This window comes from Myxine glutinosa, chromosome 4 (assembly GCF_964187855.1).
Source record: "Myxine glutinosa chromosome 4, kmMyxGlut1.1, whole genome shotgun sequence".
Classification (NCBI taxonomy): Eukaryota; Metazoa; Chordata; class Myxini; order Myxiniformes; family Myxinidae; genus Myxine; species Myxine glutinosa.
In genome coordinates, this window is record NC_136264.1 from 110,361,769 (window position 1) to 110,379,821 (window position 18,053).

General features: G+C 44.3%; 1 protein-coding gene across 2 annotated transcripts in view; it reads right to left on the bottom strand.

Moving 5' to 3' along the window:
- LOC137425073 (pro-neuregulin-4, membrane-bound isoform) overlaps window positions 1-17,722 on the bottom strand; it is a 36,844-nt gene extending 19,122 nt beyond the window's left edge. Inside the window, exon 1 of one of the 2 annotated variants that reach the window (XM_068113088.2) lies at window positions 17,647-17,722. Coding sequence is in view for 1 of the 2 variants with exons in the window: in XM_068113087.2 (XP_067969188.1) it covers window positions 75-87 (13 nt within the window). In the remaining variant the exon portion in view is untranslated. Of the gene's footprint in view, window positions 1-74; window positions 349-17,646 lie in introns of those variants that run through there. The other variant, XM_068113087.2, reaches the window with a different exon arrangement.
- Between the last annotated feature and the right edge of the window lie 331 nt (window positions 17,723-18,053).

Sequence of the window (18,053 nt, forward strand, 5' to 3'; positions counted from 1 at the left end):
TCGCCCATTCTCTGATCATTTACAGTCCAGGTAAATCGGGCACCTGGTCTGCGGAAGAACAAAAGGTGTCTTACCGAGAAGAGCCATTGATGGAGGGAATATTCTCGCAGTTCTGAAGTCGCTTGTGACTGCGTCTCTACCTCGAGTCCCACTTGTCAGCTTGTCTCACCAGCTTCCTTCGTGTCAAAGCTCGGCTTTAATAGGCTACAGGTACACCGTGTGGGCGGACCGTGTGACATTAACATGGTGTCCTCCGATCGTTTATCTTTCCTACCCTTCCGGGATTGCCGCGACAATTACGTGGAAATTTTCCGGGGAGCGTCCACAAACCGACGACGGACCAACTCCGGAAGGACCAAGTCCAACCTCCACATCTTGACCTATTTTGGGTCGCCGAGTCCTAGGTCACGTGCTCGGTGTTTAAACGCCAAAAAAGCGTCCAAATCTCGAGCTCAATCAAATGCGCAAAAATGTGGGCACGTCCGATCGGGTTCATTATTGTTATTATAGAACGACCGATGATGTAAACCATGCAGGTGTACTTTCACAGGTTAATCCAAATAAGTTATCATTCGATCATGTATGCTTGCGAACTTGTGATCTGCTTGCCGCAATGTTATTTATTTATTTATTTCTACGAAAGAATGCAAACCACAAAAACTTGCTCGGGATACTTTGCGGTCGCCGATGATCGCAAGGTACTTAAGGCATCGGAAAAAAAAACAGGCCCAGTACCCAATCATAGGTTTTCAGTAAAACAATATGGATGGAGGTCCTGAAAAGCATCATTAAATACAGTACATGGCAGCAGCACAGATTCAGCAGATCATAATTCTTGGAGTAAAGTATGTTAAACGGGACAGGTATTAAAGGAAGTTGTTGAATCAAAGTGAAATAACGTATTTTATTTCTTTACAATGGAAATTCCATATACCTTCTGGAATCCCTATTCGCCAAGCCCTTTCACAGGACAGACATGCCCTCTGGAATTTGATTTATCTGTTGGAGGGCAGATCGACTTTATACAATTCCACTCTTGAAAAAGAAAGGTGGCAAAAAAGGTCATGGCAAAAAAATGAATGAACAACCTGATAAATCTGTGATTGGAGAATATTTCAGCAGGATCGTTTGAAAATAATCCGATCAGATTATAAATAGTTACATACTTCAAAAAGATGAAAATTAATTACAAAACTAGAACAATGTGACTGTGTCGCCAATATGCCTCCGCATAGTCCCACAACGGGTAGACGCCATCACTCTGCATTATGCAAGGGTAGGGGATCACGTTTGTGAAGTTTCGTGTTGATCGGATAGGATTCGTTTTTCTATCCAAGATGGCTGCCAAACCACGTGACCGATGACATCATAATTTCCAAACTATATGCGACAATGATGTTATATGATATTTGTAAAATTTCACATCGATACAGTGAGCAGTTTCAGAGATATAATTATTTAATATTTTCCTTCAATCCAATATGGCTGCCAAACCATGTGACCTATGATGTCATGAATTTAATATTTCAATACAAATGGGTCATAGATCATGTGCATGCAATTTCAGATTTTTAGGATAAGGAATTCGATTAAAACATTTTTTGCTGGTATACCACTTCACCTATGATGAAACCATTATCATGCCTTTTTTCCCCATTGGGAGTACTTGACAATGTGCCAAGTTTCAAATTTTTCCATTCAGCGGTTTCCGAGAAATAATTTTTTCATTATTTGCTTTTAATCCAAGATGGCTGCCATACCACGTGACCTATGACGTCACAATTATCATAAAAACATTCTGCATGGGTGTCACACCTACCCTGAAAGTTTCGTTTCAATCGGACATATGGTTGCTGAGAAAAACAAGGTTTAGCCCGGACGGACGTACAGACAGACGGACAACCCAAAAACATAATGCCTCCGGCGACTTTGTCAAATATTTTATATCGAATATTTTACTTTTAGCAACTGAATATTGCAAGTTATTACAACTATGCTCCTATGGTAAAACTTTCGTGTCAATCGGACCAATGGTTGCAGAGAAAAAGAATTTTAAAGAAAAGAAGCAACGGAGACAAAGTCGCTGGAGGCATAATAACTAATTGATAGCAGATAAGTAGCAAAAAATCAATAGTGAATAGATTAGCCACAAAGTAATTGAGAAAAGTTTATAAACCATGCACCTGATAATAATTGTACAGCCGACAAGACGTAATATATAGACTGAGCAATTTGTGCACATTCTCGATAAAGAAAGGAAGGGCGGTGAGCACGGAGGTATATAATAAACCTGGAGAGCCAATGACGGCTGTCGGCTGAAGCTAGCGGAAGTTGCTTGGCGGCCATATTGGGAAGCCGATTGTGTCTGCGTCCGTGTTTGATCTCACAATCAGCTGATCTCACAATTTCTGATTCATTTTGGATGCTTACCGACTGTAAGGAGTCTTATTTGTGAACGCGCTGTTTCAAAATGCCACAGTGTGTTGCATTTGACTGCACAAATACCTCAGGGAAGGCCTCCACATGCACATTTCACAAGTAAGTGACAAACCGCGATCGCGGGTGTTCTGCTTTTTCAGTTTTTGGCGTGGTCACGGTGGTGGGGCTAGGTAATTAAGTTTCAATGAAGTTTGAACACTGTGTTTGAATTTGATGATGTTAGACCACGCGCAGGGTGTGCAATACGACACAGATCTCAAATATAACTGTATTGTGTATTCACTAGGGCTATGTGAGTATGTCAGACTGATGTCTGATTGACTCATTCATTGATTCAGATTGAAGTATCGAGATTGACTCGTCAGCTTGTGATCATTGTCAAGTGATTTAATTTGTGATGAGCTTAACTTAATTGTCCAGTCTACTACTGTCAGGGTTTCCATGCCCTCCTGTGTCACTCGTGAGCAGAAAGAGCAAATGGGGGTTACTTGTGGAAGGTACGAAAGTCTGACACATGGCAAACATTAGCAGATGAAGTTGTATTTAACTATACATATGAAACTCAAAATATTATTTTGATATGGAGTCGTTTTGACTCGGATGTTTTGACTGCCCTCTGAGGTTTTGACCCGCAACCACATTTTGTGAGCACAATGTATTTTGTTTCAAGGTTTCCAAAGGATAAGGACTTGTGCTCTCGATGGACATCTGCCCTGAGAAGGGAGTCCTTCTACCCCACCCCAGGCACCACAGTTCTGTGCAGTGATCACTTCAATGAGAGTGACTTCGACAGGACTGGTCAAACCGTCCGACTGAAGCCGAAGTCCGTCCCCAGCTGTTTCAACTTCCCAGCACATTTAAAGAAGGTAAACTATGCTATGTTGGTATTCCACCTATGTTAGGTTGGTATTCCCCATACAGTGGTGCCCACTTAAAGTCATACCGCTTATTTGAATATCCCGTCTATAGTCCTAGAATAGTGAAATCCAAAACCAGTTCCTATATAAACGATAGTGAATCTTCCCATGTAATGTCATAGAATAATGTCATATCCCACTTAATTTCATAGTCAAATTGCTCACAATTGATTCCAAGCATAGTTATTTCCCAATTATTATCATACCTTCCTGTGGCCTCGCTCATTAACTCTGCCATCTGGCTAGGCGGCAGTCATGCATGGCTGATTATCACACCTACAAGTCACAAGACACTGAATTCATTCTCTGCATACATTGATCCCACAGAAAACATCGTTTCCATTCTCAGGGCCGCCGCCATTTTGAATCCTGCCCATTGGAATATCCCGGATATTGCCATAATTTCATCCTGCACAGGGAGTATGATAATAAGTGGGCTCCACTGTATTATGTTGGTATTCCACCTATGTTATGATAGTAACCCATCACATGCCATGTCTGCTGCTTCATATGCAGCTCCTAAGACATAGTTTTATGGAGAACAACTCAGTTGCTTTTTAAAAGAATTAGAGCTGAGCCGAATCCCATTTTGTACACTTTCTTGGCATTTCCCCCCCGAAGCTTTGTTGTAATAATATTTAACAAAATGTTTAGTCTTTGAAACAATGTTACAATACGTCCAACGCAGTCACATCTATTTCTAATTATAACCCCAATCTAATGAACGAAGCTTCTAAGCATTCGGCTCAGCCCTAAAAACAACTTAATGAGTATTAATGGTTCACCTTTTCTTTTCTTTCCAAATAGGTTACAGTTTTGAGGAAAGCGCCAGTGGCCAGGTCTGTCATCCAAGAAGATACACCAGAACCTCAAGCCACTACTCAAGATCCTGAACCTGAGGTGGGACCCTCATTTCAGACCACAGATCACTCCTACTCCGTCACAAGTCCACTGGTATTGAAGCACAAGCTCGATGAAGCAGTCCACAAGCTGGACAACTTTCGAAAAAAATTAAAAGTGAGTCAGCAACACAACAGAAGGTTAGCCAGAAAAGTGGAGTCCCTGAATACCATCGTGGAAGACCTGAGGGAGAATGGGATGGTCACCGACAATTGTATTGAAATGCTCAACACAACATTCTCTGGTGTGTCAAAAGCTATTGTGAGCAGAATGCTGAAGAACAAAGGCAGCGGCAAACGCTCGAGAGATGAATACGATCCAGTCATCAAAGCTTTCGCACTCACTCTTCAATTTTATTCTGCTAAAGGATACGACTATGTTCGAGAGACATTCGACTTGGCACTGCCAAGTCCATCCACAATCCGGAAATGGTACAGTGCAATTGATGGTTCACCTGGTTTTAGTGCAGTTGTATTCCAAGCACTAGAGAGCCGGTTTAAAGCAGAGAAGGAGACTGGCAAGAGAACACTGTGTAGCCTGATGTTAGACGAGATGGCCATCATGAAGGCAATTGACTTTTTAGGGGACAAGGTATTGGGGTACGTCGACATCGGAAACGGAGTCCAAGATGACAGTGCTCCCCAGGCCAGCAACGCACTGGTTTTCATGCTGGTTGCACTGAATGACAGTTGGAAAGTGCCTGTAGCATACTTTATGATAAATGGATTGTCGGGGAAGGAACAGGCGAATTTGGTGACACAATGTCTACTAAAATTGCATGATATCGGTGCAGAGGTGGTTTCCTTAACTTGCGATGGACCGTCCGCTCATTTGACAATGTTACGTGAGCTAGGTGCCGACATCACGCCGCAGAATGTGAAACCAACATTTCCCCACCCAGCAAATCCCGAAAAGAAAATTTGTGTTGTACTCGATGCATGTCACATGCTTAAACTTGCAAGAAACTGTCTTGGATCCATGAAAATGATGGAGGATGGCAACAAAAAAGTCATCGCGTGGAAATACATCCAGGCACTCTTTGATCTGCAGAAGAGGGAAGGCTTGCGTCTGGGAAATAAGCTCTCCCGGAAACACATCGAGTGGAAGAGCAATGTCATGAAGGTGGACACAGCCGCTCAGACATTGAGCACTAGTGTGGCAGATGCAATTCGGTTTTGCAGGGACACTTTGCAACTATCAGAATTTCAGGGCAGTGAGGCTACCTGCCAATACATTGAAACATTGGACAAACTGTTTGACATTCTAAATTCTCGCAATCCATTGGCACGAAACTACAAGGCACCACTCATGACATCACGAGAAGGACTTTTCCTGCCATTCCTGGATACTGCCTACAGTTACTTGTCCAACATCAAAAACATGAATGGTCAAGTTATGACCAATACGCGTTTGAAAACCCCCTTCATTGGTTTCATGATCTGCATAGAGAGTGTCACAATTTTGTATTTCACATATGTCAAACCTGCCTCATCTCCCCTGCGATACCTGCTCACGTACAAAATGAGCCAATACCACATTGAACTTTTCTTTGGAGCGGTCCGCATTGCATGTGGAAGTGGGAATAACCCAACGGGCCGGCAGTTTGTTGCCGCATATAAGCGCCTCTTGATGCGACATGACATCAAGTCTGCAAGTGGGAACTGTTCTGCACAGGACTCAACCAGAATCCTGAATGCGGCTTCCTTCAAGTGCGTTGCAAAGCAGGCTGTGCCTGACGAGAGTCACGACATGTTGGTGGCCAGACGATACGACCTGGAGTTGAGATCGCCGGCAAAAGAGGACCACGACTATGCGGATATTCCAAATTTTGAGCAACTTTCCATCTTTACAGAGTCATGTGTTGGCTATATTGCCGGCTATGTGGTGAGGATGGTGAGGAAGACTCTGAAGTGTAGCCAATGTCTTTCTGCATTGACCAGTAACAACGAAGAACGGCAAACCACACCAATGTACAGCCTGATTGTTACCAAGAACAGGGGTGGCCTCATAGTTCCCTCGCACAGTGTTGTTCGTGTCTGTGAGGTGACTGAACGCTGTGTCAAGAGGCTCCTGGCTGTAACCAATGGCAAAATGCCTCGTGAAAGTGGGATAAGAGTGGCAATTTCCACTTCTGTCCTTTCTGAGGTCGGTCCGTCTACATTTGCTTCCTTGGATCGGCACATGTTTGACTGTGAGGCAGACAGCAACCATGTGTTTGCTTTAATACATTCTGTATCACAATCATACAGCAAGATACGTTTCCATCATGTTGTGAGAACACTCGATGATGACATGAAGGAAGAGTGCATCAGGAAAAAATATTGCAAACTGGTCCTGTTTGCTCACCAGTGAGGCAACACCAGAGCAAGCTGAAATATAAGAGCGACCTCATCTCTACATGGTAGTCGCGTGAATTGTGCAGAATTGTGCATAAATATATATCGGTGTTTAGTTGTGGAAGATGTAGTCCTGTATATCTATTGATTTATGTTTTAATACTGGAAGAGTAAGTCGGGCTGGAAGCTCGAGAAATATGTATTTCTACTTTGTTTGGTGACTTGAGTACCGATACGTTTGTTTGAAAAGCAATGAAGTACCTGGTCCAGTAGGCCTACTTTTGGTTGCAATTTATGATGTTCATGCAAGTGCATTTTCAATGTATTTAAGTACAATTGGCATTACTTTTTCATTATGTCCATGTTTATATCATTGTTTGATATGGGATGAATTGCTTTGAGGTATGTGGAATAAGTTGTGGGTGTTATGTTCACTGCAAAATTGCCTGTGTAGAACAACTGATCAAACATGTATTAACTGTCCTGCATTGTTTTCAAAAATTCGTGAACTTTGGTCAACCATTAACCATGGAAAATTAAAGATTTGTGTTCACAGATAGTTCATAGAACAGTGGCAAGCAGATCTGATCTGATGGTATATCTGTGAACACAAATCTTTAATTTTCCATGGTTAATGGATAGTTGCCCTTTGTCTGATATGGCGAGTTCACCAACACTTCATGTAAATATTTAAACTGTAAAAGATGTGTTGCATGAGATGTCTATATCTCCGCTCCATTATTCATGTAACAATTACCATGTCCTGCTGAACGTTCCATTGCAACATGTAAGTCTTGTATGTTATGAATAGCAAAAACTTCCGAAACCCAAGAATTGTGTGGGTTAACTACATGACAGCGTTTCATGTCATTTATGTGACTGACTCACTGTTGATGTGTTGCTGACCCATGTCAGTGTAGAATAAACTCTGGTTATCATTATATCTGCGTGGTTTCTAACATCTCGGTAATAGAAACATACACATCTTAGTTACAATATAATGACTGAATTAAGTAACATCATATAACATGACAACACATCAGATCTTTATATTGAGGAATATTATTGAACAAGCCAAAGAATGGCAAACGACAATGTACCTCAATTTTATAGATTTCTAGAAAGCTTTCGACTCCTTGCCCAGAGAATGTCTGGGTCATAATGAAGAAATACAGCATACCTGGAAAATTAGTGAACCTTGTAAAAGCCCTTTACCAAGACTTTCAATGTGCGGTCGTCGACCAAGGTGAAACAACAGAATGGTTCAAGGTGAAGACAGGAGTTAAACAGGGGTGTAACATGTCAGGATTCTTATTCCTACTAGTGGGTGATTGGGTCATGAGAAGAACGATAAAGAACACCGAGCGGTAATTTTGGGCACTTTTTTTTCAAACAAGCTCTAAACCATTGGATTCCCCAGGAAAAATGCGTCTAGAATCAACTTCAAACTTAATGAACACCATTTCCTTAAAGAATGGGATTCTGAGCCCGAATATCAGTTCAAATATTAGTATTCTATATTAATTAAATAGTCGGCGATCCTAAAATTCGCTCCAGCTGCATCATCAGTGCGCCACGCCTTTGCTTTGACAGGCTTTGTTTACAAAACGATCGGCTTCCCAATATGGCCGCCAGACTATTTCCGGTGGCTTCACGGCGGCTAATGCTGCGAGGTGGCCAATTGGCTCTCCAGGTTTATTATACTAGGGCATGCCCGTACTATATATATATCTAAAATTATATCCCCCCCTCTATTTACATGAAATGGTTTGGTCCAAAGTGAACGGCTTGCGAGTACGGTGACAATCCCCCCCCCCCCTCTATTTACATGAAATGGTTTGGTCCAAAGCGAACGGCTTGCGAGTACGGTGACAATCCCCCCCCTCTATTTACATGAAATGGTTTGGTCCAAAGCGAACGGCTTGCGGAGTTTGGTAAAGAAATCGCCATAGCGTGCACAAACGCGCAGGAAAGCGAAAGAATCGCAAATTAGTTTTAATTAGTTTTAAAACATAGTTGAACGCCAACATAGTTTGCCAACGGGAAATAAATGAATACGCTCTCAAATGTGCCGTCCGAGGCAGAGTCTGTTCGCCACGTTCGGCACACGTGATAGCTCGCTGCTCTCTGATTGGTTGAATCGTTTTTTGGACATAGCTCGGTAACTACTTGTCCGATTAATATGAAACCTTGAAAAGGCACATCCTCGGGTCCCCAGCAATATACCTGGCAAGTTTAAAGTATATCGGACCCGTGGTTGTTGAGAAACAGCGGTCACAGACATACAGACATACAAACATACAAACATACAAACATACAAACATACACACAGAGATTACTGGAATTATAGATAGATACCTCCGTGGCGGTGAGTGGGTCGACTGGGTCTCAAGCACTTTCTCCTATTTTCCCCAAAAATAAAATCATTGTTCACGTATTCAACAATGGGACCTTTATTGTAAAATATTGCATTATTCTCTGTTGAGGGATGTGTTGAAGCGATAGCCAGATAGTGCTCAGCTAACGCCATCTCTGGAGCAAATAGGCAAACTGCTCCTGAATGACGGTTCAGATATATATGACCGGACACTTTGTGATGTGTTGCAGGGTCCATGTTACAACACGTTAGATGCTCTCCTTCAGAGCGGAAGTGGGACAGTCCTGATTCATAAACTCATAATGTATAGTTTAGTATACAAGCCGTAATATATACTGCATATTTATCTATTTATATTCAAGCGTATAGTTACACAAATTTTATATATACTGTATATATATATATATATATATAGATTGTACATACTGATTTTGATATATCATACACTGTTACAGAGTGTAGGTACTACAGAAGCAGTTTCTTGGCAAGGATTATACTGGGTGGTTTGCCATTGTATTTTTATACGTGTGCAGAAAGTATTCAGACCCCTTCACTTTTTTCACATTTTGTTATGTTGCAGCCTTATGCTGAAATCGTTGAAATTCATTTTTCCCCTCATCAATCTACACTCAATACCCCATAATAACAGAGAGAAAACAGGATTTTAGAAAGTTTTACAAATTTATTAAAAAGAAAAAACTGAAATATCACATTGACATAAGTATTCAGACCCTTTGCTATGACACTTGAAATTTAGCTCAGGTGCCTCCCATTTCTGTTGATCATCTTTGAGATGTTTCTACACCTTGAGTGGAGTCCACCTGTGATAAATTCAATTCATTGAACATGATTTGGAAAGGCACACACCTGTCTATATAAGGTCTCACAGCTGACAATGCATATCAGAGCAAAAACCAAGCCATGAGGTCGAAGGAACTGCCTGCAGAGCTCAGAGACAGGATTGTGTCGAGGCACAGATCTGGAGAAGCCCACAAAAAAATTTCTGTTGCATTGAAGGTTCCCAAGAGCACAGTGGCCTCCATAATTCTTAAATGGAAGAAGTTTGGAGCAACCAGGACTCTTCCTAGAGCTGGCCGCCCGGCCAAACTGAGCAATCGGGGGAGAAGGGTCTTGGTAAGAAAGGTGACCAAGAACCCGATGGTCATTCTGGCTGAGCTCCAGAGATCCTGTGTGGAGATGGGAGAAACTTCCAGACGGACAACCATCACTGCAACACTCCACCGATCTGGGCTTTATGGCAGAGTGGCCAGACAGAAGCCTCTCCTCAGTGAAAGACACATGAACTGAAACACATGAACTGAGCAATCCGCCCGCTTGGAGTTTGCAAAAAACACCTAAAGAACTCTCAGACTGTGAGAAACAAGATTCTGTGATCTGATGAAACCAAGATAGAACTGTTTGGCTTTGGCATCAACCCCACATCATGATGCGTCTTACATTCTCCAAACATTTGCAAAAAATGTGGTGTGGAGTTTTATCACCTCAGGTGAGTGGATGCGGATGGTGCGAAGAGATTTTCTCCTATCTATTCTCTAAATGACATTAACACAGTTAAACTACCCGGGGTCTTACCCTGCCAATCCATTGGCCATCATTACACTATGCGGTTCTAAAAACCAATTCCCATTGAACATACTGTGGCGCTCACCAATTTGGGGTCTCACTCCTCCGATTTTTCAACCTGTGCCCTCGCACAATTTCAGGGCTGGGTCGTGTGGCTCACCAGCAGGTCCGCTCACCTGCACACCTCCGCCACTGCAGTTGCCACCCGAGCTTACCTGCTCCTCACGCTAACCTACCTGGGGAAGGCCCTCCCTGGTGCTTACCCCCTCGGTGCCCTCTCTGGCACTGGGCTACCCGGGTCCTTCCTCTGGATCCTCGGGCCCCACTCACAACTACAACTAACCGGCTCCCAGAGCCTACCTGTGGCCTCACCTGGCCGACAGACTACCAGTGGCGAAGTGCCCATTTAATCATTCTCACTAACAGGCCACACGCCCAGCCATTCCACTTCACTCATGCACCAATCCAAGCAGTACTCTGCTACTCTCGCACCACAGATGTCAATATCTTACCACAATTTACCTACTCCCTCTACCTACTTTTAAACTACCCTCCCTGGGTACTCGTGAAGGGGTCCATCCTTCCCCCATCCACTCCTTCGCACCATACACTCCTTTCCACGTATTCCACACTACTCACTCCACACCATTCATTCCACACACCAGTACTTCACTTGCACATCATGCAAGTCATTCACTCAATATGCAATGACACACATCCAGAATACTCTGCTCATACCCTTTCTACACACACACACATCATTCACGAGCAATTCCTCTCAATTCCTCATTTCACCAGCACTACTGGGAATCTCATTCATACACAATGCCTCATTTCATCCAAAACTTCAAGCTCATACACACACAAACAGCATCATATGGCTATCTATTGCCCTTCTAAGACTCATGCTTCCCGTCATCCCTTATACTACTGCACATCCCACGTCGTTATCAACCACCTAATCTTCTCTACGTCCCCACTACAGGTACAAATGTCACTACTTAAATCTTGGTCACCTATAGTCATCTCTAGTTTCTATCAATAACCTAGCCCTCCCTGGCTAGCTCTCGCCGCCAAACCCCATAAGCTATAGCTCCTTTGCCCAAAGGATACGATGTGAGGGATGGTAGATCTCCCATCCCTCTACACCGTATACCATTCGCCATCACTACCGCAAATCCAGTCCATTATTCTGAGCCTCTCGGTGCGAATACATTTTCCCAGCTCGGCTTCGAAAAGCCGGCTATCCGTGAGGATGGTTGGTCTGTCTCCTGTGGTTGGGTCCGTCCGGCATTTACGATTCTGGGGAGGAGGTTTTGTCGGACCGAGATTCCATGGTCCATCCTAACCGGCTCCCAGAGCCTACCTGCGGCCTCACCTGGCCGACAAACTACCAGTGGTGGAGTGCCCCAATAACCACACTCACCCATCAAGCCACACGCCCAGCCATTCCACAGTCTCATGCACCCTACAAAGCACTGCTTTCCACTACCCACACCACAGGTGTCAATATCCATGCAATTTACCTAAGCCCTCTACCTGGATTTACACTACCCACCCCGGGCTTTCTTGAATGGGTTCCACTTCCCCCCATTCACTCCTTCGCACCATGCACTCCACACCAATCATTCCACACCAATTACTTCCACACCATTTATTTTGCACACCATTTATTTCGATTCACACTACCACACAATACCTCAAACACACTCAGCATCATCTATCTACCTAATTTCCCCTAAAACACGTGCTTCCGTCGTCGTCCCTTTAAACTAAGCACACCCTGTTCTTTAACATCCACCTAAACTCTCTACGTCCCCTCTATAGTTCAGGTGTCACTACTTAACTCTCAGTCTCTACTGTCTTCTAATTCCCTAACAATTATCCTAGCCCTCCCTCGGCTAGCTTCGATGCCCCATGGAGGCAACCATTGCTGGCCCCTCCATGGGCCTAACACTGCCATCCCCCTAAACGAATGCTCATGGGCCCCCCGCCGTGTGAGGAATGGTGACACTACCATTCCCCCACATGGGGTACACTACTCTCAGCAGTCCTCTAAACTACGAGCCCCCCATCTATGGAGGTGCTTTGTCACGGCTCGGCCTCGAAGGGCCGAGCGATCCATGCGGGTGGTTGGTCACCTATATGGGATGTCCGTCCGGCATTATCGATCCAAGGGGGGAGGGATGGATGGGCCCAGGTGCCAGGCTCCATCCCTGTGCGGGGCCTCGCGGTCCCACGCACGATGACCCAGCCGGCCACGGTCGGAGCACCGCACCCGATAGGGTGCGTGGCTCCGAAAACTCCTACCTCCCCTTGAACCCGGCCAATCGGCCTTGCCGCCATATGGCACCAACCATACAGTGTGGGGGTCCGAGGCACGAATCATGCACGCCAGTCCTTGTGAGACCGACGCAGCACGGATTCCCTCCGGTCTCTGCTGCACACAACTCACCGGGGGCTCGCGTACGCTACCCGTCCCGCTAGGCGCTACCCCGGTCGGTGTCGATGCATGAGCCGTGTCCTCACCAAGCGCGACCCACTCCACACTCGCACATCCAGGTGCACACGCGCCCCTCACACACTTCGTTCTCGCACACTCCGGTGCACACTCCTCCCACACACACTCCGGTGTGCATTCTTCTTCCACACACTCAGTTCTCGCACACTCCGGTGCACACTCGTCTCTCACACACTCCGTTGTACACTCTGGTGCACACTCTCGCTCACACTCCATACCAGTCTCACCCCTCGCACACCGCACAATGAGCCTTCCGTGAACAACTGGGTCTCACTTCTCTCCCAAGCGCGCCGTGCACCCGTTCGCGCCAAACACATTCGCGCCATTATTTCTCACCTCGGGGCTCTCCTTCTCCGCCAGCACCTGCAAACTTTTTATTTTGTCAGCAAGCACGGCATCACGGTGCAAACACGGACCTTGCGCGTGTTCCATTTCCACCTCCCGTGATTTGCTCCCTGTCTCTCCCGTCTTTTCAATTCCAATCATTTCTTTTTCTACCACGACGATCGTCGGTGCCCCTAAAAGTTTCTTTTCCAATTTGACGATCGTCGGCTCTACAATTTCCTCTCGCGTCGCTACTCCCATAGCCCCAGTCAATTTGGCTGTCCTCTGCTCTAGCTCGCTCCCCACGCATTCCCCGTATCGCTTCACCTCGTCACGTACCACCGCGACCTTCCCGCTCAACCTGTGCCCAATGTCCTCCCCCATTTTTTATGTCCTTTCTCGACTCTGCCCTCATATTCTGCATATCGCACCTGGATTCCTCCCTCAATTTTTCCATGTCCCGGGTGGATTTGTCCCCCAATTCTTTCATTTGATTAGTCATTTGACCACCCAATTTGTTCATTTCCCTGGTGGATTTGTCATTCATCTTGTCCATGTATGCCATCATTTGCACCACGAGTAGCGGCATGTCCAAACCCGCTGGCACCGCGGGCTCGGCTTCCGCCACCACATGCGAGGCACCGCCATTTTCCTCATCTACTGCCGCACCCTCATCTGCTTCCCCTTCTTCTACCAACCCTTCCTGCTGGTCCTGGGCCATTAATTCTTCCTCTATTATTCCCACCGGCATTTGACCGTCTTGGCCAGCCATCGTACGAATATAATTTGGTTTTTAAAAACTAAATTCCGTGCGCTCGTAATTTTGAGTGCAGGAAGCGCACTCTAGGTCCAATTATCCCACTCCTGACACCAATTTGTTGCGGATCTCTCGAAGCCCGTCGACGTACAGAGGGGGGGTTATTCCCTTTTCCCCCTCGGGTCTTTGAGTCCACGAGGCCGAGTCGCCACTCCCGTAGCGAGCGTGCGGATGGGTATCGGGTCGAGTCCACACGTACCTTCGGTACCCACGCCGCCACGAGACCGGGGACTGGACCTCACACAAGCCACGCTAATCGGATACGCCGGAAAGTTTGCATGTCACGTGACTTGTGCCGTTACTTTTATTGAACCAGATTGAGCGGCTTTATTCGTGCGATGCTAGGCCAATAGTGAAATGACGGGAACGATCAAATAGAAGGAAGAACACAGGTTTATTTACAACTATACAAGGATCAGGATAAAGAGAAGGGACACAGAGCTGATACTTATTCAGTCTTAACTTATCCCCGGACAAGGGCCCACTCACGCACGCAGGGAAAAGAAGGAAGGACAAGTTCGCGCTCCAAACACGCCTTGGCGCCGTTCACTCCGGACAGCTCGCCGGGTGTGGCCCTCGGATGTTCGCGGCACGTGTGCAGGGAGTACAGGCAGGGAGATCCTGCGTGGCCCCGGAATGGATCGTCTTCGCAAGCGCGTTATTCACAGCCGCAGAGTGCAGGGCACAGGGAGAGTTCGTGTACAGAGAGGGCTTATAACAAGCAACCGAATTCACTCGTGGCTACGACTTCTCTTTCTCACTGGGACTTGGTCACTGTTGCACTCTCTCACAATGCTCACGAACCACGAACCAACTCTCTCTCGCTATCACTGACTCATTCACTGGGGCACTCCCTCTCCGACTGTCACCGGGGAGCCCGGGGCAGGGTTTTATGGCCCCGCCACAGAGTCTTACCCGAATGTTCCAAGCCCCTCCTCTCACTGCCATTGTGAGCCACTCCCCTTGAGCTCCGATTGGCTGGTCGCCGCCTACCGGCCACTCGCCTGCAGCTCCTCCCTTCGGCCAGCCAGACTTGCTCCAGGCCTAGCACGTGGCATTCCAGCCCAAAGAACACCTAACTCACTGGCCTGCTCAATGCATACTAACACAAGAAAGGAGACTACGCTTACATTTAACAAGAAATAACTGAACTAAAGCGAGGCTACATGTTGTGGTGCAACTACCTACGAGGGGGGTCATTCTTTATTCTCAAAACCGCAACAATATATATACAGTCACATGAAAACGTAAGTACACCCCATGTAAAGTTTTGACTTTTTCAACATATTTCAACATACAGCTATTTGATCTTCATTTCAAGAATATTGAAAGATAAAGGTGATATAATATAACAAATATCATGAAACATTTACATTTTGTCGTCCATTATATAATTTAAATAAACATAAATACAAATTTCGCATGTGGAAAAAGTAAGTACACCCCGACATTTATCACTACTTCAAATACCTAAAATTAGAATCAGGTGCACCAGCTCAGGTGCAAATGATTAGAACATCGTTAGAGAGGATCTTGGAGGAAACTGTCTTATTTAAACCTCAGACATTTCGTTTGGTTTGCTCTTTGTTGTTGAAGTGTGTGGCGCCACCATGCCTAGATCAAAATAGGTCTCTGAGGCCTTCAGAAAGAAGGTTATAGATGCCTACGAGTCTGGGAAGGGATTTAAAAAGATCTCCAAACAATTTGAAATCAATCATTCTACTGTCCGGAACATCATCCACAAGTGGAGTAGATTCCAAACAACTGCCAACTTGTTGAGGCCAGGCTGCCAACAACTGCCAACTTGTTGAGGCCAGGCTGCCCTCGCAAGTTCAGCCCGAGAGCAGACCGCAAGATGCTGAAAGAAGTCTCTAAGAAACCCAGAATGTCATCACGGGACCAACAGGTAGCTCTTGCCACTGTGGATGTCAAAGTGCACGAGTCTACCATTAGAAAGAGGCTGCACAAATTTGATCTACATGGGAGGTGTGCCAGGAGGAAACCTTTGCTCTCCAGAAAGAACATCAGGGCAAGACTAAAGTTTGCCAACGAACACCTATGCAAAGCCCAGCACTTCTGGAACAATGTGCTCTGGACAGATGAGTCAAAGGTAGAGCTATTTGGCCACAGTAACAGAAGACATGTTTGGCGAAAACCAAACACAGCATTTGACCACAAGAACCTGATACCAACTGTAAAGCATGGTGGTGGAAATATTATGGTTTGGGGCAGCTTTGCTGCAACAGGACCTGGGCAGCTCACCATCATAGAATCCACGATGAATTCTTCATTGTACCAGAGGGTGCTTGAGGATAATGTGAGGCCATCTGTCGGAAAGTTGAAGCTCAACCGAGGGTGGACCTTGCAACATGACAATGACCCTAAACATACCAGAAAATCCACCAAGGAATGGCTGAAAAGAAAGAAATGGTGGGTTCTGGAATGGCCCTGTCAAAGCCCGGATCTAAATCCCATCGAGATGTTGTGGGGGGATTTGAAACGAGCTGTGCATGCAAGAAACCCCTCAAACATCGCACAGCTGAAATAATTCTGCATGGAGTGGGCATAAATTTCTCCCAGTCGATGTCAGAGACTGGTAGACAGTTATAAGAAACGCTGACTTGAGGTTGTTTCTGCCAAAGGGGGCAATACCACCTCTATTGGAGCCAAGGGTGTACTTACTTTTTCCACATGCGAAATTTGCATTTATGTTTATTTAAATGATACAATGGACTACAAAATGTAAATGTTTCATGATATTTGTTACATTATATCACCTTTATCTATCAATATTGTTGAAATGAAGATCAAATAGCTGTATGTTGAAATATGTTGAAAAAGTCAAAACTTTACATGGGGTGAACTTACTTTTTCACGTGACTGTATATATATACATATATATATATATATATATATATATATATATATATGTATGTATGTATATATGTATGTATGTATGTATATATATATATATATATATATATATATATATATATATATATATATATATATATATATATATATATATATATATATATATATATATATGTATATATATATATATATATATATATATATATATATGTATGTATATATATATATATATATGTATGTATATATATATATATATATATATATATATATATATATATATATGTATATATATATATATATATATATGTATGTATATATATATATATGTATATATATATATATATATATATATATATATATATATATATATATATATATATATATATATATATACACTAGCGAGGTATGCACGGGTGGAAAGCCGTGAAGCAAACAAACAATGCGGAAACGGTGAATGATAAACCCTGGTCCCAATAAATACCACATTCCTGTGCCATATTCAGTTGAACGTCAGACATGGACAGCAGATTCGTGAAGGACTTGGGCAAAACACGTACCCCATATGAGTGATTCTATCCCCAGTCAATGGCCAATATGCATATGGGGAATCCGAAAATGTCGCTGTTAGAGAGTGGAAACCCTCACGTCATTTCCTCATTCATATTTAAACTCAATATTTCTATTTTCATTTCAAACAGCATCATTCCATTCATAACTTACATTCATACTATAACAAAATACGGTGTTAAATCGTGATTGCATTGAGATATTATCAAACCAGCTCATTGTCGTCATCTGTTCACTTCCGGATTTAGGAGCAGCTCGGTGTCAAGCCAATTTCAAAATCACAATTTTATTGAGGAACTTATGAAACCTCCTTTCCTTACAATTACAACATTTGCTGGTACCCCCAAAACGTTCCACAGAAGTTTTGACAGGGTTCGCCCCAAAACTGAGGAAGTAG